Genomic DNA, 25220 nt, shown 5'->3' with positions numbered 1-25220 from the left:
CGTTGTGCAAACTGTATATGAATTTACTATGGTAAATAATTACAGCTATATTTAAAATAAACTAAATTTTGATTAAAATGGTGTTTCACCTAACTGTATTCACATTCTAGCAACGTCTTTAAAATAAAAACACACAAAACTAAAATCTTTTCCATTATTTACATTTACTGTATATATCAATCAACACTCATTTATGCTTTCCAAATCACCTGATAAAATTAAAATAACTTTTGCAAAGGACACTTACCATTCTTATGAGTAACAGCATGATGAGTTTTGAGAACACTTGAATGGGTGAAGCTCATATCACACTCTTGACATTTAATTTCCGTCGGCAAATTATGAACCTCAGAATGTTCGTTAAGAGACGCCTCGCTAATGAACGCCACATTGCATTTTAGACAGTGGAAAGGTCCACCAGCTGGATTAAGCTCTGTTAGGACCAAAATCAAATATTCACCATTTATTTCTGTACTAAAAATACTGAAATTGCAATTCACCTTAACATAACAAAGAATATATAATGGACAATTCACCTTGAACCAAAGAATATAAAATGGACAAGTCACCTTAACATAACAAAGAATATATAATGGACAATTCACCTTAAACCAAAGAATATAAAATGGACAAGTCACCTTAACAAACCAAAGAATATAAAATGGACAATATCTAGGAAAATAACATAACTGTTGTAGTTAGCATGAGAAACTAACATAATAAAAAAACATCTTTACATGCCATATAACAGATTCAACCATCCATATAATCACCAAAGTACAGTAACAATCAATACTTCTAAAATTTAATACATACAATCAAACTAAACAAGGGATATGAATAGACTTCAGAAAATCAACAATAATTGCAGTCAGGGTGAGAATTAAAACTAATAAACAAAAGGTTTGATACTGAATCTGCAAGAAAAGAGACTCCACTGGTTTGAGCATGTAATGAGGAGAGACCAGAGTATGTTGGGAGGATGTTGTTGGAGATGGATGTGAAATGTAGGAGGAGGAGGGAGAGATCAAAGAGAAGGCGGATGGAGTGTGTAACAGTGGATATGAAGGAAAAAGATCTCACAGTGTAGGACATAGGAGACAGAAGAAATTGGAAACGCTTTATCAGAAATAGCGACCCTACATAGTGGGAAAAGCTTTAGGCGAAGAGGATTGATACTGAATCTGCAGTGAAACTTTCAATCACTCAATACTAAGTTATGCATAAAAATATGATTAAATCAAACTAAATTAAAACCTTTCACAAAGTATGAATAAGAATTTACTCACTTTCAAATTTCAATTGTTTTCTATAATTTTTCCTTGTGTTTTGGAACCATGTCTTGACAACAGGATAACTGACGCCTAATTGGTCGGATATGGCCAATTGCTCTCCTGGATCAGGGAAGTTGTCATGGTCAAAATGGGCTTCCAAAATTTCTCGCTGACTGCCAGAAAAGTATGTCGGTGTTCTTCTTCCTACAATATTATTATAAAATATGAGAGAGAGAATATTCCAATACCTGTACAGTATACAGTATATATATACAGTGCATACAGTATATTCATCTATTGCAATAATCAATATTTTAAAAAAATTGTCTCACTTTGGAATAATCAACATTTCAAAAAGTGTCTTACTTAGCAATAATCAACAATAATTCAAGATAACTGTCTTACTTTGCAATAATCAACAATACTTAAAAACCGTCTTACTTTTGTATCTGTCAACTTTATACGCATCCCAGAGTCTTTTGTTTGGCACATTACGTAAACTCTTTGGCCGCTGAGGTATCGATGTTTCAGGAGTTGGATTTCTTGAATTCACCTTTGATTCCTTTTCAGCCAAGTGCAGCGGAAGTAATGGAAGTATTGGCACGTACCTCTTCTTATTCGTTAACTGCAAACCAAAAATCAAAGTTAGTTTCACCTAAAGACCATTAACCTACTCATAATTGGCCTTATTTTGTAACACAAAATTATCAAAGATGATTCAGTTTATCTTTGATAGAAGACAACAGAAGTTAGATATTAGCGACCCGAGTTTGATGCACTCATACATTTCATTATTCAAGTGTTGATGTCTATAATCATAACTACTTTTGTGATGTTTCTAAATGTTTAACACAATATGTTATTTTTATTAGTAAAATAAATTTTTGAATATACTTACCCGATAATCATGTAGCTGTCAACTCCGTTGCCCGACAGAATTCTATGGAGGGATACGCCAGCTATCACAATACTAGAAGGGGGTGTATTTACCAGCGCCACCTGTGGCCAGGTACTCAAGTACTTCTTGTTGACACCTCCTCAATTATTCCTCGGTCCACTGGTTCTCTATGGGGAGGAAGGGAGGGTCGATTAAATCATGATTATCGGGTAAGTATATTCAAAAATTTATTTTACTAATAAAAATAACATTTTTCAATATTAAACTTACCCGATAATCATGTAGCTGATTCACACCCAGGGGGGTGGGTGAAAAACCAGTGTACAAGACTAAAGGATAGCTAAGTATCCCGTATTTCATATAATCAGTTATCCACAATAACAATGAAATAATAAGTACCTGGTAAGGAAGTCGACTTGAACCGTTACTCTGCCTTTAATAAGATCGTCTTCCTTACTGAGCGCAGCGTTCCTCTTGGGAGGCTGAATCAACTCAAAGGTGCTAAAGTATACAGGGCTGCAACCCATACTAAAGGACCTCATCACAACCTTTAACCTCGGCGCTTCTCAAGAAAGAATTGACCACCCGCCAAATCAACAAGGATGTGGAAGGCTTCTTAGCCGACCGTACAACCCATAAAAAGTATTCAAGAGAAAGGTTAAAAGGTTATGGGATTATGGGAATGTAGTGGCTGAGCCCTCGCCTACTACTGCATTCGTTGCTACGAATGGTCCCAGGGTGTAGCAGTACTCGTAAAGAGACTGGACATCTTTGAGATAGAATGATGCGAACACTGACTTGCTTCTCCAATAGGTTGCATCCATAACACTCTGCAGAGAATGGTTCTGTTTGAAGGCCACTGAAATAGCCACAGCTCCCACTTCATGTGTCCTTACCTTCAGCCAAGCAAGGTCTTCTTCCTTCAGATGAGAATGTGTTTCTCTAATCAGAAGCCTGAATAGTAAGAAACTGAGTTCTTAGAACTTGGAAAAGAAGGTTTCTTGATAGCACACTATAAGGCTTCTGATTGTCCTTGTAAAGGTTAAGACCTTTTTAGATAGTACCTAAGAGCTCTAACTGGGCAAAGTACTCTCTTCAGATCATTCCCCACCAAGTTGGAAAGGCTTGGGATCTCGAACGACTTAGGCCAAGGACGTGAAGGAAGCTCGTTTAGCAAAAACCGAGCTGCAAGGAACATGTAGCCGTTTCAGATGTGAAAACAATGATCCTGCTGAAGGCGTGGATCTCACTTACTCTTTTAGCTGTTGTCAAGCACACGAGGAAAAGAGTTTTTAATGTGAGGTCCTAAAAAGAGGCTGATTGGAGAGGTTCAAATCTTGATGACATAAGGAACCTTAGGACCACGTCTAGATTCCAGCCTGGAGTGGACAACCGACGTTCCTTTGAGGTCTCAAAAGACCTAGGGAGGTCCTGTAGATCTTTGTTGGTGGAAAGATCCAAGCCTCTGTGGCGGAAAACCGCTGCCAACATACTTCTGTAACCCTTGATCGTAGGAGCTGAAAGGGATCTTACCTTCCTTAGATATAACAGGAAGTCAGCAATCTGGGTTACAGTGGTACTGGTTGAGGAAACTGCATTGGTCTTGTACCAGCTACGGAAGACTTCCCCTTGAGACTGATAGATTCTGAGAGTGGATGTTCTCCTTGCTTTGGCAATCGCTCTGGCTGCCTCCTTCGAAAAGCCCCTAGCTCTTGAGAGTCTTTCGAAAGTCTGAAGGCAGTCAGACGAAGAGCGTGGAGGATTGGGTGTACCTTCTTTACGTGAGGTAGACTTAGAAGGTTCACTCCTAGAGGAAGAGTCCTGGGAATGTCGACCAGCCATTGCAGTACCTCTAAGAACCATTCTCTCGCGGACCAGAGCGGAGCCAACCAACGTCAGCCGTGTCCCTTTGTGAGAGGAGAACTTCTGAAGTACCCTGTTGACAATCTTGAACGGCGGGAATGCATACAGGTCGAGATGGAACCAATCCAGCAGAAAAGCATCCACGTGAACTGCTGCTGGGTCTGGAATCGGAGAACAATACAACAGGAGTCTCTAGGTTATCGAGGTAGAGAACAGATCTATGGTTGGCTGACCCCACAGGGCCCAAAGTCTGTTGCAAACATTCTTGAGAAGGGTCCACTCTGTGGGGATGACCTGACCCTTCCGTCTGAGGTGATCTGCCATGACATTCATACCGCCCTGAATGAACCTCGTTACCAGTTAGCTTTCGATCTTAAGACCAGATGAGTAGGTCCCTTGCGATCTAGAACAACTTCCACGAAAGAGTCCCTCCCTGCTTGAAGATGTAAGCCAGGGCTGTGGTGTTGTCAGAGTCCACCTCCACCACTTTGTTAAGCTGGAGGGACTTGAAGTTTATCAAGGCCAGAATAACCGCCAACAACTTCTTGCAAATGATGTGAAGTGTCCTTTGCTCCTGATTCCATGTTCCCGAGCATTCTTGTCCGTCCAAAGTCGCACCCCAGCCCGTGTCTGATGCGTCCGAGAGGAGACGGCGGTCGTGTTTCTGAACAGCCAAAGGTAGACTTCCTTGAGAAGAAAGCTGTTCTTACACCACGCGAGAGAAGACCTCCTCTCTTCGGAAACAGGAACTGAGACCGTCTCTAGCGTCATGTCCTTTATCCAGTGAGCAGCTAGATGATACTGAAGGGGGGGGAGGTGGAGTCTCCCTAACACGATGAACAGGGCCAGCGATGAAAGTGTCCCTGTTAGACTCATCCACTACCTGACTGAGCATCGGTTCCTTCTCAGCATGCTCTGGATGCATTCTAGGGCTTGGAAGATCCTTGGGGCCGACGGAAAAGTCCGAAAAGCTCGACTCTGAAGATCCATACCCAAGGAGACAATGGTTTGGGATGGAACGAGCTGAGACTCCTCAAAATTGACCAGGAGGCCCAGTTCCTTGGTCAGATCCATAGTCCATTTGAAAATCTCCAGACAGCGACGACTTGTGGGAGCTCTTAAAAGCCAGTCGTCTGACGGAGCCGGACACAAGATCATGATACTGCTGCACAGTCTGTGAACTGTCAATCATGGGCAAGCGAGGAAGTACAGTGACAACCCGAATCTGTCTAGACTGTCTGGGTCGTACAGACAACTCCTTATCGGGTTGCTGAGGTTGCCGCACTGCGTCACAACAAGTCACTTCTGTTGGTTGTTGAACGTCTTCCCCGTGACACATTGACTCCATAAACAAAAAATCCTCTAACAAGGACTAAGCTTGGACTGCATGTCATGCAACACAGCTCAAGGTCTATGGGAGCAGGTGTGGTAACAGACGGGATTAGCGACTGAAGTGGAACCATTACCTTCCCTGGAAGCATGTTATGCTTAAATAAAAGTCCATAAGAGGTTATGCAGCTAAAGGCTCCCTCCAAATGACAGAGTCCTCAAGGGAATATCAGAAGGAGGGAGAAAAGAACTTTCTCATCTACAGGGACCATATCCTAGAAAAGCTAAGTTCTCTCAGTGAGGGTTCACTGGTGCAAAAGCAGCAGACTAGAAGGCAACGTTATGAAACTGCTTGACAGTCTAGTGAGTTGGCAACAACCAAAGATGTGTGACTGAGAAGCATGCGGTAAGGTATGCAGAGCATGATGTATGCAGAGTATGCTGAATGCAGAGCATGCTGTATGTAGAGCATGTTGTATGCAGAGCATGCTGAATGCAGAGCATGCTGTATGCAGAGCATGTTGTATGCAAAGCATGCTGAATGCAGAGCATGCTGTATGCAGAGCATGTTGTATGCAGAGCATGCTGTATGCAGAGCATGCTGTATGCAGAGCATGTAGTAAGCAGAGCCTGCTGTAAGCAGAGCCTGCTGTAAGGAAAGCAGAGCGTGTGCATGGCGTTTAACCTTTCTCAGAAATTCCATGACCAGTGCTAGAGTGCTTTATGCATGCTTGCATGGGGTTTTAAAATCAACATAATATTTACCTTACATTCATAACTCATGATTCATATTTTTGCCATATTTTGCGATCTTGTTAAAAATATATTGCAAGGAATACAAATATAATTTTATAAGTAATACAAATAACCTCCATTATCATATGGTTTGAAAATGGAGGTAAGGTATGCTGAACAGCAGAGTCAGAACGAGCTGGAACAACAATAGTTGTGGTTTCCTCTTCAAGACTCTGTTGAGGGAACACCTGAGGCTCAGTCTGCAAAGGCTGAATAAAAGACAAGCAGAAGGAAGGCGCATGGGTGGAGGAGGCTGACTCCTAGCATGAGTGGTTGAACCCAAGGATTGCGCTTGCTGAGCGGTTGGCGGAAGCGGAGTAGCAAGTTCCAGTTCCTGTGGTGTGAGCGGAGCGCGATGAGGAAGAGGCTGCGCAGAACAAGGTAAATGTCTCGCAAGCTGAGGCTCCTGAGGCGCAAGGCTAAGGTGTTGTGGTGCTTGCCTTGTGGAGGGTTGAGCTCGCTGCAGCGAGAGCTGAGGAGACTGACTCATGGACGGGAGAGGTTGTTGTACCTCAACCGAGTGTTGCATCACTGGTGGAGCAGCAAGTGGAGGCGGAGGAAGAGAGGTATAATCCTCCTGATCCCATTGTAAAGGTTGCCTTAAGGAAGGCGGAGGCTGAACACCACTGGGAACAGCAAACTCAGCACGTGGCTCAACATCGTACGCCTGGCAGATGGTACTGCGATCAGGCGGAGCGAGCGTAGGCGGAGGGAGTGTAGGCGGAGGCGGTGGCGCAACACTCTCAGCTCGACACTCACGCATCAAGACCGAAAGTTGTGACTGCATGGACTGCAGTAGAGTCAACTTGGGGTCGGCAGACACTAAGGTCTGCTGAGGTAAAGCCTTAACAGCAGAGATCTGTTGCGGCAGAACCTTACTCCTCTTAGGCGGAGTGCATTCAACTGATGACTGAGGAGAGTCAGAGCTAACCCAATGACTGCATCCGGGTTGTTGAACTTTAACTTCGTACGTCTGGCATAGGTCTGGACTTTACGTTTAAGAGGTCTTGAGACCTGAGACCAGCGTTACTCTGCCTTTATTTTCTCCCCTAAATCTCTTCTGCAGACGAGCAAAATAAGGGCTCAATCGTCTGCGGGTGGGAGTGACGGTCTCGGTAAGACACGCCCACAACCACCGAGGATACTTCTGTGCGCCGATCAAGGCCTGCTGAACCCTTATGCCCTTCGACATTGCTTCTCCCCTGGGCTTGGGAGCTTGCAAGAGGTCCCGGACTGGGAGGACGACTGGCGCGCACAGAAGTACCCTCACGCACAACACTGACATACTTTGCGCTAATCACTTATCACTTTGATTTCTGTTTGCACTTATTTCACTGAACTCGAAACTTTAAGTGGTTTGTACCTGAAACACGCAATTCTATCCTTTCTCAAAAGTTAGTAATTGCGAAAACAGAATTACAATGTAACAGAAAAATCTAATGAAAGATAATTCAGTGGCTGGAAAGAGACTAAACACTAGATCACTCTAGAAACGTTTAGTTTCTTCCCCTAAAGAGACTAGGGAGAAGAGCAAAAACGATAACGACGTTACTCGTACGCCTGGCAGGCTTGAATGAAACGTTTATCCTCCTCTTTCTCCCTCCGTCTCTATCTCTCTCTCTCTCTCTCTCTCTTGACTTAGAACCTGAGAGAAGAGCCCAATCATATATATCGTTAAAACATATTATTGTTAAAGGAAAAAACTGAAATATTTCCCAAAATGAAAAGTTCCTTTATTAGGATCAAACCATTAAGTTAAGAAAGAATGAACAAAACGCTAGACACGGTTATTCTTACTGCAACGTGAAACCGTGAACATTCTTTCTCTATCGTAACGATAGAGTGCAAGTTGAACGTTCTGAACGTCAACAACTGCAGAGACAAAACAAAACGTTAGTTCAACTTTGAAAACAGTACGAGACTATCAAAGAAATTCTTTCAAACTCTGTGGCGGAAATAGCATAATATGTTAACAGGTAAAACCGAAATGACGGGCTCAATGTTAATTAACTTCGGTACCAAGAAAAGACCGCCTACTATTAGGAAGGTCGAATATAAACAAATATAAAAATTAATTTTAATAAGTTTATAATAAAAGGAAGTTAATCGAAGAGGCCTATAAGAGGCGGAGAGATATAAAATAAATCTATAACTTTTGTTAAGCAAAATTAAGAAAGAGAGTCTATACTCTCTTAGACACCAACACTTCCGTCTAAGGGATGGGTCGGCCATTGAAAGGTGAACGAGAGTTCATACTCTCTTCGTCACCATAATTAATCAAATTAATTCCAAAAGCTAACTAAGCTAATATAGAAGTTTCCAGTAAAGCGACAGCCGAAATCAAAGAGAAATACTTCACCAAAGTCGTGAAAATACTCCAAGAACATAAGCGTATCCCAGAACGTCTTGCCGGAAGCACGACAGAGGAATAATTGAGGAGGTGTCAACAAGAAGTACTTGAGTACCTGGCCACAGGTGGCGCTGGTAAATACACCCCCTTCTAGTATTGTGATAGCTGGCGTATCCCTCCATAGAATTCTGTCGGGCAACGGAGTTGACAGCTACATGATTATCGGGTAAGTTTAATATTGAAAATGTGATTTTTATATTTCATTTCATCATTCCACAAACGACTGCATTTTATTCCCTCTTAACAACAAACACTCCCTGCTGTCCTTATGAGACAATAAAACAGCATTTTACGTACTTGTCTTCTACTCCTTCTACTATCATAACATTAGCCCAAGCTTACAATTTTTCTAACTTCCTTCTCATATAATTAATTTTTAAATTACATTTCCAACTACTGTACATTTTACCCTTTTCTCTCCAACTTGCTAATCTCTACTGACATATTTAACATACTATATTCTTCACTGCCTTCTCTTTCCAATTAAACTATATTTATAAATATCCTTCTACAAAAAAACTTAATTTTTCTATTAATTGCACTAAAAGGTCCTACTGTGCAAACATGACAAATTCGAAGATAATTTATATTTTTCCTTACTAATACATACCAAGAGCTATATGTGGATGTATCCTTTTGGCATAGCTGGAAGGCAGCCATTTAAAATTGTGGAGTGAGGTGGCAACCCTACCTGGATGCTGGGTAAAGGGTGGCCGGGAGTACCTAGCCACCTCTATATATACTCACCGATCGGTGATGGTCACTTTTTCTATTGCAGGCAGAACTTCTAGGGGGACAGGTGATGGCGGAACAATTTATATAAATAACTCCAGGTTTGTGTTAGTTGGGAATACATTTAGATACCCTTACGTTATTTATATGCGGATGACTCATCCTTAGGTGGGTGGGAAAGTCCGACAACTGGCATAGTCAGTGAACCAAGTTTTGCCTAGTACAGTATTATTAGACTGTAATTGAGGGACCCATGGCACTGCACTCTATAAGAAGGGAGAAATTAAGAAAGAAAAACCCAGACATATTCTCATTCATTCCAGACTTAACCTGGGTAACCAATGCCTTCAACCAAAGGCTACTTGTCCAACAAGGAGCATGAGGTATTTTAAAACACCTGTTGTGCAGCCACAACAGGACCGATAGAAAACATATTGAGTCTCCTGTGGGTCACATCTTGCAGATAGTGGGCAGTAAAAGTCGTTTGACGCTTCCACACACATTCTTGTAAAACTTGTAACACCGAGAAGTTACGTTTAACTACCAGGGGCATACCGATGCCCCTAAGATCATGAGCCCTAGGTCTTCGAGCTGGATGATGATCTGGATTCAGGGCACAGTCAATGACCTTGCGAATCCAAGAGGAAACCGTAATTTTTGTAATCCTTTTGACTCTACCCAAACATTGATGTTAGACGGGGTCAAGTTGCTGCTGTGTGTTTAAGATATCTCAAACACCTCACAGGGCATAGTAACAATTGTTCTGTGTCTTTGGTTACAGATTGTAGACTCTTACTCTGAAAGGGTTCGAATCTGGGGTCCAGCAACACCAGATTTCAGGTCTAAGCAATGAACTCAGGGACGAAGCCGAGTGTCACTTCCCCCCATCCCCTTGGATGGGAGACGTCGTATGAAAGACCATGTAGTTCACTTGCTCTCTTTGTTGACGCTAAAGTGAGTAGGAACGCCGTCTTCAGAGTGACATTATGGTCTGATGCATGACGTAAAGGTTCATAGGGAGGAGAGAGAGGAGACAACTGCTCTCTACCAGCCAAAGAGAAAAAGTGACTAGATCACTGATCTGTGAGTATATATTTAGAGGTGGCTGGGTACTCCCAGCCACCCCCTACCCAGCGTCTGGGTAGGGTTACCACCTCGCACCACAGTTTTAATTGGATACCTTCCAGCTACGCCTAAAGAATACATCCACATATAAATAATGTAAGGTTTGTTAGTGCCGGAATAATCACATGAAGTGTGGATATGGGGTTAATAAATACAATAGGAATATACCAGGCAACCCCGTACATCCTACCCTTATCGTGAAAAGCATGGGCAAGCATAAAATGTATAGAATCCCTAGCCTCTGTACTATGGTCTTCCACTGTCTTAGATTAAAGGTCTCTAGTTGAGGGTACACTCGGGTATGCTATTCTATCTTGTTCTTCCTATTGTTTTTTCTTTTTATATTTTTATAGTTTATATATGAAAGATCCAATTTAATGTTGGTGCTGTTCTTAGAATATTTTATTTTGATTGTTCATTACTTCTCTTGTAGTTTATTTATTTCCTTGTTTTCTTTCCTCACTGGGCTATTTTTCCCTGTAGGAGCCCTTGGCCTTATAGCATCCTTCTTTTTCAATTATGTTTGTAGCCTTGCTTGTAATAATAATAATAATAATAATAATAATAATAATAATAATAATAATAACGGGGGAGGGTGGGCTGTGGCACCCTAGCAGCACCAGCTCCCTTGTCAGGCTGGGAGGAACGTAGAGAGTAGAGGTCCCCTTTTTGTTTTTGTTTCATTTGTTGATGTCGGCTACCCGCAAAATTGGGGGAAGTGCCTTGGTATATGTATGTAAAATAATAATAATAATAATAATAATAATAAATAATAAAATATAAAGTTTATAAACCACTGCAGTGGATAATAGATTTCTAGAAAACCAATTTTACACAAAATGCTTAAAACATATAAAACTTTACCTAGCAACATCACAATAACCTTGGGTTACTGTAGCTTAGCAGATTGTTGATGACTATCTGGGACCTCAAAAACCAAATGCGGTCACAACCGATATCTTTCACACAAAAAATCTTACTAGCCCTGTGAGGTAAGGATGAGGAAGGGGGTTATAATTCTACTGTCTGCAAGGTCATTAGCAACCACTTCCTAGTTCAAATTTTGGTGGAGACAGAAGCGTGGGTGCCTATCGCATGTGGATATGTTAATTCGTTAATATGTTAAACTGTGCTTCCTTAAAACTTTAAAAACAAAATACATAAGTATCAAGTACCTACAATTGTGTATGCCGTACAGTATAATAGAACATCAGTTATCAGGACCCTTTTTTCTGCCTTGCCAGCTTATTTGAAAGCTTTTATGACTATAAGATATACTTTTACAAAATAAAAGTAGATTGATTTTGCCTGATTTAACTAGTTTTATTTCTATGAATCTCCCATGATGTAAAATCTAAGTTGGGGCTGGAGCAGTGGGAGCTCTATTCATGAGTTGCTCCCCTGGGTTGGGACTGCTACATTGGACATCCCCTTAGGAGAATGTATGTAAAATATTTTTTCTTTCATATAACCTAAACTCGCGTTTTTGTAGTCATAAGCAGTAACCTGGCAGTAATTTATTTCAAATAATTATAAATAATTCCAACATCTAATAGGGACAAATTAAAAATTATGCTTCAAGGCGATGACCTCTATTGGTCAATTTAGTGCAGTAGTAAGTGTTGAGATATAAGACATGAAAACAAAACTTGCCATAAAAATCCACATTCCATTAATTCTAAGTTTGTGATCTAGTTGCACTTATAGAATGTATAGAACAATGAATGTTGGATAAGTCTTTCATTTAATTTCGTTTAAGACATTTTTTCATGACATCACTTTTTATTACAATACAATAGTGTACATAAAGTGTAAATACTGTGTGTATTGCAGTGTGCGGCACCATGTTTAACCCTTTTACCCCCAAGCTATTTGGAACTTTCCAACCCTTAACCCCCAGGCATTTTCTTTTCCAAGCACATTTTGTAATATATTTTTTTTAAATTGCTCTAACAGCATAGAGAGGTCAGGTTGGTCTCATTCTTTTGAAAAATGCCTGAAGTTTCTCATAAAGTTATCAAAAATATGCTAAAAAATGTAAATTGTAGTTTTTTGCAAGGACGTACCAGTACGTCCATGGGGGTAAAGGGATGAGTTCTGTGAAACGTACCAGTACGTCCCTTGGGGGTAAAAGGGATAAAATGGGAATGAAATCTGTCAGGACTGAATGTTACAGTAAATTATAAATAACTACAAATTTACATCTATATTTTCATAAATACATTTAACCAGAAAATTACCTGCAGAGATGAATGCAATTCAGAAGAGGTCTTTCCTTCAGGTACAAGCTTATCGTCAGCTTCAAAACTTTCCTCTTCACTTGAAACTTTTCTTTCTTGCACACTCATTTCTGCTGAAGTTATTTTCCCCGTATCATGGTCGTCATTTGGAGCTTTAGTATCGTGAGATGGGGAGATGGTGATACTGGCGATGCGTCCTATTTTGCAGAAAAAGAGATGTATTAATTAACTATGAATTGAATGCAACAAAGTTTTACAACACTGTTCTGTAGTGCAGTATTTTCCAAATTACCATGATTACTCAATAGAAATAACATGGTTAATGCTTTCTACATCATACAGTTCAGTATAACAATAATTTCAAATTGCACAAGACTACATAGTTAATTTATACTGTATATTTTACACAATAATTATATTTATGTTATAATTTACTGCTTAGTTCAGTAGGGTATTGGTAGAGACAAAAGTTTTACAATGATAATGAAGGCATTAGTTTACCATCCGATAGCGTATTAGTTAATACAAATTTACAAAGTACAAGTGCCCCAAAACATGAAATTAGAAATGGGCACTGACTCTAAAATGGAAAACCTCTTATTTATTATGTATAATTGCTACTACAAGGAACATTAAGCCACAACAATTCCCATTCAATGTGACAGACGATAATACAATCCCGAAAGTGAAATCAATGTTTAAATACATTTTATAAGATGATAAACAAATACAGTAATTAGTAATTAAATAACATTTGTCTGTTACTTATATTGATGAGAATATTTGTAACACAGTAAAACTGTCTTAACCAGTTGCTGATCAGACTATCCTATTGAACTTTTGATACCATTATAAAAATAATATATCCTGGTAAATCACTTTTATGCAGTGCTAAACTGGATGCATCGTGCCTTTAAACAAAGTGAAATTTAATAAGCTAAAGAATAGGTAGCTAAGATTCAAAACCTGTGATAGCAGTAAATGAGAAAATATACTAAGCAAAACAAAATACAAGTCCAATGGCAAAAAAAATTTAAATAAATTGGAAATTACTTAGGTTATCATCCTCAACATTTTTTTTTCTTTTTTTTACTAAAGTTACTTACCCAAAGTGTGATCCTTATTTTCATCTACTTCATCTTCTGAAATTGTAGTGGTTGAATCAGGAACATAATCTCTTTTGTCATATACATCATTGTCTGAACTTAATATGGCTTTGTTTCCTTCCTTCTCAAGTTTAGTATCATGGACAGGAACCTTTTCTTCTTTTGGATCCACTTCTTTCTTGATAAAAGTGATGCTGGAATCACTAATGGGAATTAAACTTGGTAAGGATTTCTTCTTACTTGCATTTTCATCACCTGTAACTTTAGAAGGACTGGCTGACGTGTCAAAAATTTGGCTGAATACGGGATTACCTGCAGCATCCCCGTTACCGAAGAAATTCACGGGTACAGAGAGAAAAGCCGTGGTTGGGCCGGTGATAACGCCCGCCGGTGTTGAACCCGACTGTGAGCTAGGCACGGGATTGGTGGGAATCAACTGAACAGGAATAAGCTTCACATAACTCACAGGACCAGTGGGCGGAGTCATCACATTACCGACTGGAGCAGTCGACACCGTTGGCGAGGTCATGGTTGCCACCACAGTTGAAACGATGGGCGTGTTTGTCGACGCAGTTTTTGATGTGGTGCCTGTTGGTACGGATTGCTCGGGTGTTTTCTTGAGAAACATACTGGATTTTATAGAGAGAATAGTTGCCTCTGACATAGCTACTTCATTGTCCGAAGATGGTTCTTCAACATTTTCAGTTGAACTATTTAGACTTTCAATAGCAGATGCAACAGTCTTTCTCGCTACAGCATTTATGGTTCTAAAGTTAGAATGTTGGAGCTGACTTCTTGAACGATCGATGGTGCTCACGGGAGCCAGAGGTACACCGTGTCCCATTTCATGAGAAGTGAGTAGAACTTTATCGTGAAACAATGCATCACAGAGGTTACACTTGTGTGTCCATTCTCCAGTTTCGTGAGTTTCCATGTGAGCCTCTAAACAAATGGCATTAACAAAAGTAGTTTTACACTTTGTACACTGAGGAGGGTCACCGTACTCATCTTTCAAATGCTTGTGCTTATGAATCATGAGGTTCTCCTGATCGGGAAATGACTCCGAACACAAGTAACACTTTAAACTGCCTGGACTTCTCTCCTCAACAAGGCTGAGGTTAACATTGTGACGACTTTTAAGATGGGACGAGAAGACCTCCTTGTTCCACTTCTGGAGACAGAGAGGACAAGTACGAACGCTGGCATCCTGGTCAGTTTCACCTATGTGACGCATACTGTGCTTGACCAAGAAAGTCATCATTGCGAATGACATTCCACAATCCTTGCATTTATATGGCTTGTCTTTGGCAGTTACTGAAAAAGAATACACTTCAGTTAAGTAAATCATCCAAACCTCAGTTGTCTAACTATCAATAAGGAGGCAATAGTGTGAATAAGGCGGCCATTGTATATTTATTTAGTTTAAAACAACTTTATTATAATTGCCATTCTCATTAGTTGAACTAAATTACTCATTCTCATGTAGAAATTTTTACGCTATATAATCTTACATTTCTGAAAACTGGATTTTTTTCTAATATGTACAGTAATGAATTTTACCGAAAATCTTACAAGGGATTTACTTAAGGATATTCATTTACTGATAGCAAATGGTATTTCACGCACACAAGGACTTGACCATTTCTTTCTTCAGATGATCCAAAAGATTCATTCATAAATTGGTGATAAATAAAGTCTGTTTTAGAACATTTTTTTAAAGTAAAGTACTTGGATATTTTGTAATAATACACTACAATATTCTGTAAACTCCAGGACTGTTTTGACATCTATTGAATTTCTTCAATTTAACTTCTCAAAATTCTCTAACAAATAAAGATAAACAAATACAATAAATGAAAGCAAACATGTGTTAAACATTGTACAAAATAATTTTGTGTTCCATGCATAAAAACATCAAACACACACTCATGTTGTATTAACTAACACACTGTAGTGTTACCAGCAGATGAGTGAAGTCTCACGTCATCTATGGAGTGCATTCCCAATGTAAGGAAGCCACTGTTCTCAAAACTAAATGATTCCATTCTTTCCTGTGGGGGTTACTAGAAGAAACCAATTGGAGAAAAAGAAGGAACAGAAGTGAGCAGATTTATATTACAGTTACTGATGCTTTCCATACAATTCCTGATAACACGATCATAAAGCAATAACTAAAAGTAGGGTCCAGGCGGATTTGTTTTGTTCTTTCAGATTAGAACGCTTAAAAGAAGCCATTACCAAAAGCAACTCAGATACTAAACATGATGATGGTACAGTCCTAATAACAAAAAGTTCAAGAACCATTATTACTTGTACAATTAATTCTGCCAAGCTACCATCCTTCATGCTCAAAGGGATAACCAAATTTCCCCCTTTCACTACTCGAGGGTACTAGGGGGGAGGGAGGGTCTTGGAATCAAAACAGCACCTCCTCAAAAGTGATTTTTTCCATCATCAAAATACATTTTCAGAGTTAATGTGCTGTGTAGTCTCCAAGGGCTAACACCACAGCAATAACAGAGTAGACTCACATACCATCAAGAACAACCAATAACAAAGCGAATTTTATCGTGTGTGTATAGGCGAGAAGAAAAACTAACAAGTCTGACAGTCACCAAAATGAAAACTCCAGAGAAAAGCTGGATTCCTATCATTATGTTTCTGTTCACGAGCCTAGATGTGACCCTTTTTTATCTGGCTTCCACTTGTAGGTGTCACGAACAAGCGGAGTGCCACATATGCATGTTGCACAGCTTGGTGCTTGGATTTGTTTCAGGTAGTGTCTTATCTGATGTCATCTTGACCTATTTTTGGCCAATCAATGAAGCATTAAACAAACTGATATACGAGAAAACTATAACCTCCGAGACTGCCTATGCTAAATTGTTTAGAACAGATTTGTATGACATCAGGATAACCTCTTTTGGGGTTTGCTGGGGGCATGCTCTAAGGGTTGGATCTAGGTTCGGGTGGGACATCCTATATGCCGTGGGTGTCAAACTCTTGACTAGTGGAATAGTCGTCGTCGGCGCCCACTCGTGTCCGAGTATTGGGTTAGGTCGTTAGCCATCAGCCTCCTATCTGTGGGGTGGGTGCTTATGTCTGATGTGGCTGTTAAGTCCTAGTCTGTGGTGGAAGAGTCGCGGACAGTATTCACAAGGGAGGGTAGGTGGTGGGCGGGGCTGTTCTAATCGCTCTCTCCTTCTTCTCCTCCTAGCCTCCTCATTTTGTCTCCTCCTCTCCTCAAAGTCCACGGTGCCATGGTGTACTGTACTCCTCCAGGTTTTCCTGTCCCTGGCTGTTTCTTCCCAACAGGAAGGATCGATGTCAGTGTTAGCCAGGGTGCGCTTTAGTTGATCTTTATAGCGCATTTTCGGGGCTCCTCGTGGTCTGGTGCCCTGGGTCAGTTCTCCGTAGAATATTTTCTTTGGGAGCCTAGATGGATCCATCCTATGCACGTGTCCTATCCAGCGGAGGCGGTGGTGGATGATGGTGGCCTCCACGCTGGTCAGCGAGGCACGTTCTAAGACTTCAATGTTGGTGGTGTGGCTCTCCCAGGGGATTTTCAAGATCTGCCTCAGTTTCATTTGTTGGAAGCGTTCTAGGTTTTTAAGATCGATTTTATATAGCGTCCATGTTTCACATGCATACAGGAGCGTGGAGAGGACTACTGCCTTGAACACCATTATTTTGGTGGTCATTTTCAGTGCGTGGTTGTTAAATACGCGGCAGTTGAGTCGGCCAAAGGCGGAGTGGGCTGCCCTGATCCTGTTCTCCACGTCCTTTTTGCTTGTGGGAGCTGATGTTAGGATGCTCCCTAGGTAGGAGAACTGGTCCACCTGTTCTAACGGTTGGTCATTCACTGTGGTATTGAAGTTGGGGAGCATCAGTCCTGGTGGATGTTGGACGAGGTCCTCTGCCGTCTGACCTGGGGTGGCATTGTCGTCAGCATACTGCAGTTCTCGCACTGCACACAAGGTGGTCTTGGTTCTGGCGCGGAGTCTAGCGAGGTTGAAAGCGCCTCCATCCATGCGGAAACGTAGGTCGACTGAGGGTGTGTCTGGGGGAATCTCGTTGAGCATTGCTGCGGTGTATAGCGAGAAACACGTTGGGGCCAGAACACAGCCCTGCTTCAGGCCGCCGTTGATGAGGAATGGGTCTGAAAGAGAGTTCTGGTGGCAGACTCTCCCAACCATTCCGTCATGGAGGGCACGCACCAGCTTGACAAAATCGGGTGGGCAGCCATATCTTTTGAGGACAGCCAACACGGCAGGTCGAGGTACTTTGTCGAAGGCCTTTTTCAAATCCCAGAAGATGAACATTATGGGCCCGTAATGGGACAAGATTTTTCAACTTGAGTTACTATAATTGTTATAACTAAGGAAAATGTAACTAAAGTTAAGATGAACCCAATTATTATATTTTTGGTACAGCACGACCAGCGAAATAAGTTGTAATTCAGTCTTGCCAATAAGTAATTACCAAATCTTTGACTGCCCTTGACACCATAACCAAGTGCATAATTGACCTTTGAAAAGATTTAAATTTGACACTCCTACTACAGTAACAGTTTCACTCCTCTAGGAACTCTCCTATGGATTTTTAATTCGATGGGCAGACAGTACATACATCATGGTCTATACATTTCCTAGGACAGCTCTGATCAGCCCCAAGGAGGAAAGGCTTAAATCTATGGACCATATTATTATTGCAAGCCAAGCTACGACCCTTCCTCGAAAAGCAAAATGCTACATGCCCAAAGGCTAAATGTTCCAACATAGAAAACACCCAAGTGTAGGAAAAATTGTTAATCATTTGGAAGAGAAAATGCATGCATGTTTAGAGGTTCCTGTATACATTATTTATACAATAAGTCAAACAGCATAAATTTTCTCAGATGTGATTCAGTCTATGTACGTGCAAACTCATGTACTGTATGCCCCTGTACATAACACTGCATATGCTGTACATGATCCCAGGACCAATGAGATCTCTTTGGCAGTATAAATAAAAAGTGTAAGATCGATGAGCCATGGTGCAGTTTATGCTATCAAGTTGGGGCACCAAAGCATGTGACATTCCCTAGGGGATGAGCACACCAATTTTCAATGATCCAAGATTTTTAGTTGACAGAAAAAAATGCAATTAGATAAAAACAAAAATAACAGCAATAGTCAGAACACTGCTGCTGATGATGATAAAAATGGCAAAAATAATAATATAACATTCTATCAGATCCAGGTCACACACTGATAGGGTAGGAAGGTGTAATAGCGACAGTACAGAAAAATGTTATTTTCATTAGTAAAATAAATTTTTGAATATACTTACCCGATAATCATGTAGCTGTCAACTCCGTTGCCCGACAGAATTCTACGGGAGGGATACGCCAGCTATCACTATACTAGAAGGGGGTGTACTCACAAGCGCCACCTGTGGCCAGGTACTACAGTACTTGTTGTTGACGCCACCCCACTTTTTCCTCGGTCCACTGGTTCTCTATGGGGAGGAAGGGTGGGTCAATTAAATCATGATTATCGGGTAAGTATATTCAAAAATTTATTTTACTAATAAAAATAACATTTTTCAATATTAAACTTACCCGATAATCATGTAGCTGATTCACACCCAGGGGGGTGGGTGAAAAACCAGTGTACAAGACTAAAGGATAGCTAAGTATCCCGTATTTCATATAATCAGTTATCCACAATAACAATGAAATAATAAGTACCTGGTAAGGAAGTCGACTTGAACCGTTACTCTGCCTTTAATAAGATCGTCTTCCTTACTGAGCGCAGCGTTCCTCTTGGAAGGCTGAATCAACTCAAAGGTGCTAAAGTATCAAGGGCTGCAACCCATACTAAAGGACCTCATCACAACCTTTAACCTCGGCGCTTCTCAAGAAAGAATTGACCACCCGCCAAATCAACAAGGATGTGGAAGGCTTCTTAGCCGACCGTACAACCCATAAAAAGTATTCAAGAGAAAGGTTAAAAGGTTATGGGATTATGGGAATGTAGTGGCTGAGCCCTCGCCTACTACTGCATTCGTTGCTACGAATGGTCCCAGGGTGTAGCAGTACTCGTAAAGAGACTGGACATCTTTGAGATAGAATGATGCGAACACTGACTTGCTTCTCCAATAGGTTGCATCCATAACACTCTGCAGAGAATGGCTCTGTTTGAAGGCCACAGAAGTAGCCACAGCTCCCACTTCATGTGTCCTTACCTTCAGCAAAGCAAGGTCTTCTTCCTTCAGATGAGAATGTGTTTCTCTAATCAGAAGCCTGAATAGTCAGAAACTGAGTTCTTAGAACTTGGAAAAGAAGGTTTCTTGATAGCACACTATAAGGCTTCTGATTGTCCTCGTAAAGGTTAAGACCTTTTTAGATAGTACCTAAGAGCTCTAACTGGGCAAAGTACTCTCTCCAGTTCATTCCCCACCAAGTTGGACAGGCTTGGGATCTCGAACGACTTAGGCCAAGGACGTGAAGGAAGCTCGTTTAGCAAAAACCGAGCTGCAAGGAACATGTAGCCGTTTCAGATGTGAAAACAATGATCCTGCTGAAGGCGTGGATCTCTCTTACTCTTTTAGCTGTTGTCAAGCACACGAGGAAAAGAGTTTTTAATGTGAGGTCCTAAAAAGAGGCTGATTGGAGAGGTTCAAATCTTGATGACATAAGGAACCTTAGAACCACGTCTAGATTCCAGCCTGGAGTGGACAACCGACGTTCCTTTGAGGTCTCAAAAGACCTAGGGAGGTCCTGTAGATCTTTGTTGGTGGAAAGATCCAAGCCTCTGTGGCGGAAAACCGCTGCCAACATACTTCTGTAACCCTTGATCGTAGGAGCTGAAAGGGATCTTACTTTCCTTAGATATAACAGGAAGTCAGCAATCTGGGTTACAGTGGTACTGGTTGAGGAAACTGCATTGGTCTTGTACCAGCTACGGAAGACTTCCCCTTGAGACTGATAGATTCCGAGAGTGGATGTTCTCCTTGCTTTGGCAATCGCTCTGGCTGCCTCCTTCGAAAAGCCCCTAGCTCTTGAGAGTCTTTCGAAAGTCTGAAGGCAGTCAGACGAAGAGCGTGGAGGATTGGGTGTACCTTCTTTACGTGAGGTAGACGTAGAAGGTTCACTCCTAGAGGAAGAGTCCTGGGAATGTCGACCAGCCATTGCAGTACCTCTAAGAACCATTCTCTCGCGGGCCAGAGCGGAGCCAACCAACGTCAGCCGTGTCCCTTGCGAGAGGAGAACTTCTGAAGTACCCTGTTGACAATCTTGAACGGCGGGAATGCATACAGGTCGAGATGGAACCAATCCAGCAGAAAAGCATCCACGTGAACTGCTGCTGGGTCTGGAATCGGAGAACAATACAATAGGAGTCTCTAGGTTATCGAGGTAGCGAACAGATCTATGGTTGGCTGACCCCACAGGGCCCAAAGTCTGCTGCAAACATTCTTGTGAAGGGTCCACTCTGTGGGGATGACCTGACCCTTCCGGCTGAGGTGATCTGCCATGACATTCATACCGCCCTGAATGAACCTCGTTACCAGCGTGAGCTTTCGATCTTTAGACCAGATGAGGAGGTCCCTTGCGATCTAGAACAACTTCACGAAAGAGTCCCTCCCTGCTTGAAGATGTAAGCCAGGGCTGTGGTGTTGTCAGAGTCCACCTCCACCACTTTGTTAAGCTGGAGGGACTTGAAGTTTATCAAGGCCAGAAGAACCGCCAACAACTCCTGCAATTGATGTGAAGTGTCCTTTGCTCCTGATTCCATGTTCTCGATCATTCCTGTCCGTCCAAAGTCGCACCCCAGCCCGTGTCTGATGTGTCCGAGAGGAAACGGCGGTCGGGTTTCTGAACAGCCAAAGGTAGACTTCCTTGAGAAGAAAGCTGTTCTTACACCACGCGAGAGAAGACCTCCTCTCTTCGTAAACAGGAACTGAGACCGTCTCTAGCGTCATGTCCTTTATCCAGTGAGCAGCTAGATGATACTGAAGGGGGGAGGAGGATTCTCCCTAACACGATGAACAGGGCCAGCGATGAAAGTGTCCCTGTTAGACTCATCCACTACCTGACTGAGCATCGGTTCCTTCTCAGCATGCTCTGGATGCATTCTAGGGCTTGGAAGATCCTTGGGGCCGACGGAAAAGCCCGAAAAGCTCGACTCTGAAGATCCATACCCAGGGAGACAATGGTCTGGGATGGGATGAGCTGAGACTCCTCAAAATTGACCAGGAGGCCCAGTTCCTTGGTCAAATCCATAGTCCATCTGAGAATCTCCAGACAGCGACGACTTGTGAGAGCTCTTAAAAGCCAGTCGTCTGACGGAGCCGGACACAAGATCATGGTACTGCTGCACAGTCTGTGAACTGTCAACCATGGGGAAGCGAGGAAGTACAGTGACAACCCGAAGCTGTCTAGACTGTCTGGGTCGTACAGACAACTCCTTATCGGGTTGCTGAGGTTGCCGCACTGCGTCACAACAAGTCACTTCTGCTGGTTGTTGAACGTCTTCCCAGTGACACACTGACTCCGTAAACAAAAAATCCTTTAACAAGGACTAAGCTTGGACTGCATGTCTTGCAACACAGCTCAAGGTCTAAGGGAGCAGGTGTGGTAACAGACGGGGTTAGTGACTGAAGTGGAACCATTACCTTCCCTGGAAGCATGTTATGCTTAAATAAAAGTCCATAGGAGGCTACGCAGCTAAAGGCTCCTCTCCAAATGACAGAGTCCTCAAGGGAATATCAGAAGGAGGGAGAAAAGCACTTTCTCATCTACAGGGACCATATCCGAGAAAAGTTAAGTTCTCTCAGTGAGGGTTTCAATGGTGCAAAAGCAGCAGACTAGAAGGCAACGTTATGAAACTGCTTGACAGTCTAGTGAGTTGGCAACAACCAAAGATGTATGACTGAGAAGCATGCGGTAAGGTATGCAGAGCATGCTGTATGCAGAGCATGCTGTATGTAGAGCATGTTGTATGCAGAGCATGCTGAATGCAGAGCATGCTGTATGCAGAGCATGTTGTATGCAGAGCATGCTGAATGCAGAGCATGCTGTATGCAGAGCATGTTGTATGCAGAGCATGCTGTATGCAGAGCATGCTGTATGAAGAGCATGCTGTATGAAGAGCATGTTGTATGCAGAGCATGCTGAATGCAGAGCATGCTGTATGCAGAGCATGTTGTATGCAGAGCATGCTGTATGCAGAGCATGCTGTATGCAGAGCATGCTGTATGTAGAGCATGCTGTAAGGTAAGCAGAGCGTGTTGCATGGCGTTTAACATTTCTCAGAAATTCCATGACCAGTGCTAGAGTGCTTCATGCATGCTTGCATGGGGTTTTAATATCAACATAATATTTACCTTACATTCATAACTCATGATTCATTTTTGTTTTGAAGATATTTTTGCCATATTTTGCGATATTGTTAAAAATATATTGCAAGGAATACATATATATTTTTATATAAGTAAGACAAATAACCTCCATTATCATAATGTTTGTGTAGGCATACATGTATATGATTACAAATGCAAGTTATGAAAGTAATGAGGTGTTATTATTGTCATTTGTAATTTCTCAAGTTGAGGAGAAAGTGGCAGATGCATGCGTTGAGGTGGCTGACTCATAGCATGAGGTTGCTGCCTCATGAGTTGCGCTTGCTGTAAGGGTTGCGGATGCGCAGTAGCAGGTTCCTGAGGAACAAGTTAAGGTTCCTGAGGTGTGAACTGCGAGAGTTGATGTAGCGGCTGCGCAGAACGCAGTTCTTGTCTCGCGAGTTGAGGTTCCTGAGGAGCTAGCCTAAGCTGCAGCGAGTGCTGAGGTGGCTGCCTCATTGATGGAAGAGGTAGTCGTACCTCAAGAGATTGTTGCCTCTCTGGTGGAACTGCAAGCAGAAGCGGAGGAAGTAAGGCATAAGATTCCTGCTCCCATTGCTGAGGTTGCCTTAAGGAAGGCGGAGGTTGCTGCACACCGCTGGTAACTGGCAACTCAGTACGCGGTAAGGTATCCTGAGGAACCTCAACATCGTACGCCTGGCAGACTGGACTGCGGTGAGGCGGAGCGATCGCAGGAGGAGGTGTAACCTTCTCAGCCTGACACTCACGCATTAAGACCGCAAGCTGTGACTGCATGGACTGCAGCAAAGTCATCTTGGGGTCGGCAGACGCTAAGGTCTGCTGAGGCAAAGCCTTAACAGAAGATGAGGTCTGTTACGGCATCACCTTACCTCTCTTAGGAGGTGTGCAGTCACCTGATGACTGCGGAGAGTCAGAGCTAACCCAATGACTGCATCCGGGTTGTAGAACTCTAACTTCGTACGTCTGGCATAGGTCTGGACTTTACGTTTAAGAGGTCTTGAGACCTGAGACCAGCGTTTTCTCCCCGAAATTTCTTCTGCAGACGAGCAAAATAAGGGCTCAATCGTCTGCGGGTGAGAGTGACGGTCTCTGTAAGACACGCCCGCAACCACCGAGGATACTTCTGTGCGCCGATCAAGGCCTGCCGAATCCTTTTGCCCTTCGACATTGCTTCTCCCCTGGGCTTGGGAGCTTGCAAGAGGTCCCGGACTGGGAGGACGACTGGCACGCACAGAAGTACCCTCACGCACAACACTGACACTTTGCGCTAATCACTTATCACTTTTGATTTTCTGTTTGCACTTATTTCACTGAACTCGAAACTATAAGTGGTTTGTACCTGAAACACGCAATTCTATCCTTTCTCAAAAGTTAGTAATTGCGAAAACAGAATTACAATGTAACAGAAAAATCTAATGAAAGATAAATAATTCAGTGGCTGGAAAGAGACTAAACACTAGATCAAATAAACTACGTTTAAATTCTCTAGAAACGTTTACCTTCTTCCCCTAAAGAGACTAGGGAGAAGAGCAAAAACGATAACAACGTTACTCGCTTGAACGAAACGTTTATCCTCCTCTTTCTCCCTCCGTCTCTATCTCTCTCTCTCTCTCTCTCTCTTGACTTAGAACCTGAGAGAAGAGCCCAATCATATATATCGTTAAAACATATTATTGTTAAAGGAAAATATTTCTCAAAATGAAAAGTTCCTTTATTAGAATTAAAACCATTAAGTTAAGAAAGAATGAACAAAACGCTAGACACGGTTACTCTACTGCAACGTGACACCGTGAAAATTCTCTCTCTATCGTAACGATAGAACGCAAGTTGAACGTTCTGAACGTCAACAACTGCAGAGACAAAACAAAACGTTAGTTCAACTTTGAAAACAGTACGAGACTATCAAAGAAATTCTTTCAAAAACATTAAAATAGCATAATATGTTAACAGGTAAAACCGAAATGACGGGCTCAATGTTAATTAACTTCGGTACCAAGAAAAGACCGCCTACTATTAGGAAAGGTCGAATATAAACAAATATAAAAATTAATTTTAATAAGTTTATAATAAAAGGAAGTTAAT

General features: G+C 41.9%; 1 protein-coding gene across 4 annotated transcripts in view; it reads right to left on the bottom strand.

The window, feature by feature from the left end:
• The window catches only part of LOC137658429 (uncharacterized), a 93613-nt gene that overhangs the window by 41616 nt on the left and 26777 nt on the right, over positions 1-25220 (bottom strand). For all 4 annotated transcript variants that reach the window (XM_068393139.1, XM_068393157.1, XM_068393165.1 and 1 more), the window contains exons 9-13: positions 13773-15086; positions 12667-12863; positions 1716-1899; positions 1290-1478; positions 248-433 (exon numbers count right to left, since the gene is read on the bottom strand). In XM_068393139.1, coding sequence (XP_068249240.1) covers positions 248-433; positions 1290-1478; positions 1716-1899; positions 12667-12863; positions 13773-15086 — 2070 coding nt within the window. The remainder of the gene's footprint in view (positions 1-247; positions 434-1289; positions 1479-1715; positions 1900-12666; positions 12864-13772; positions 15087-25220) is intronic.

The sequence above is a fragment of the Palaemon carinicauda genome, chromosome 1 (genome assembly GCF_036898095.1).
Source record: "Palaemon carinicauda isolate YSFRI2023 chromosome 1, ASM3689809v2, whole genome shotgun sequence".
Classification (NCBI taxonomy): Eukaryota; Metazoa; Arthropoda; class Malacostraca; order Decapoda; family Palaemonidae; genus Palaemon; species Palaemon carinicauda.
The sequence above is the reverse complement of the archived record's forward strand: the minus strand, read 5'-3'. Positions and strand labels throughout refer to the sequence as shown.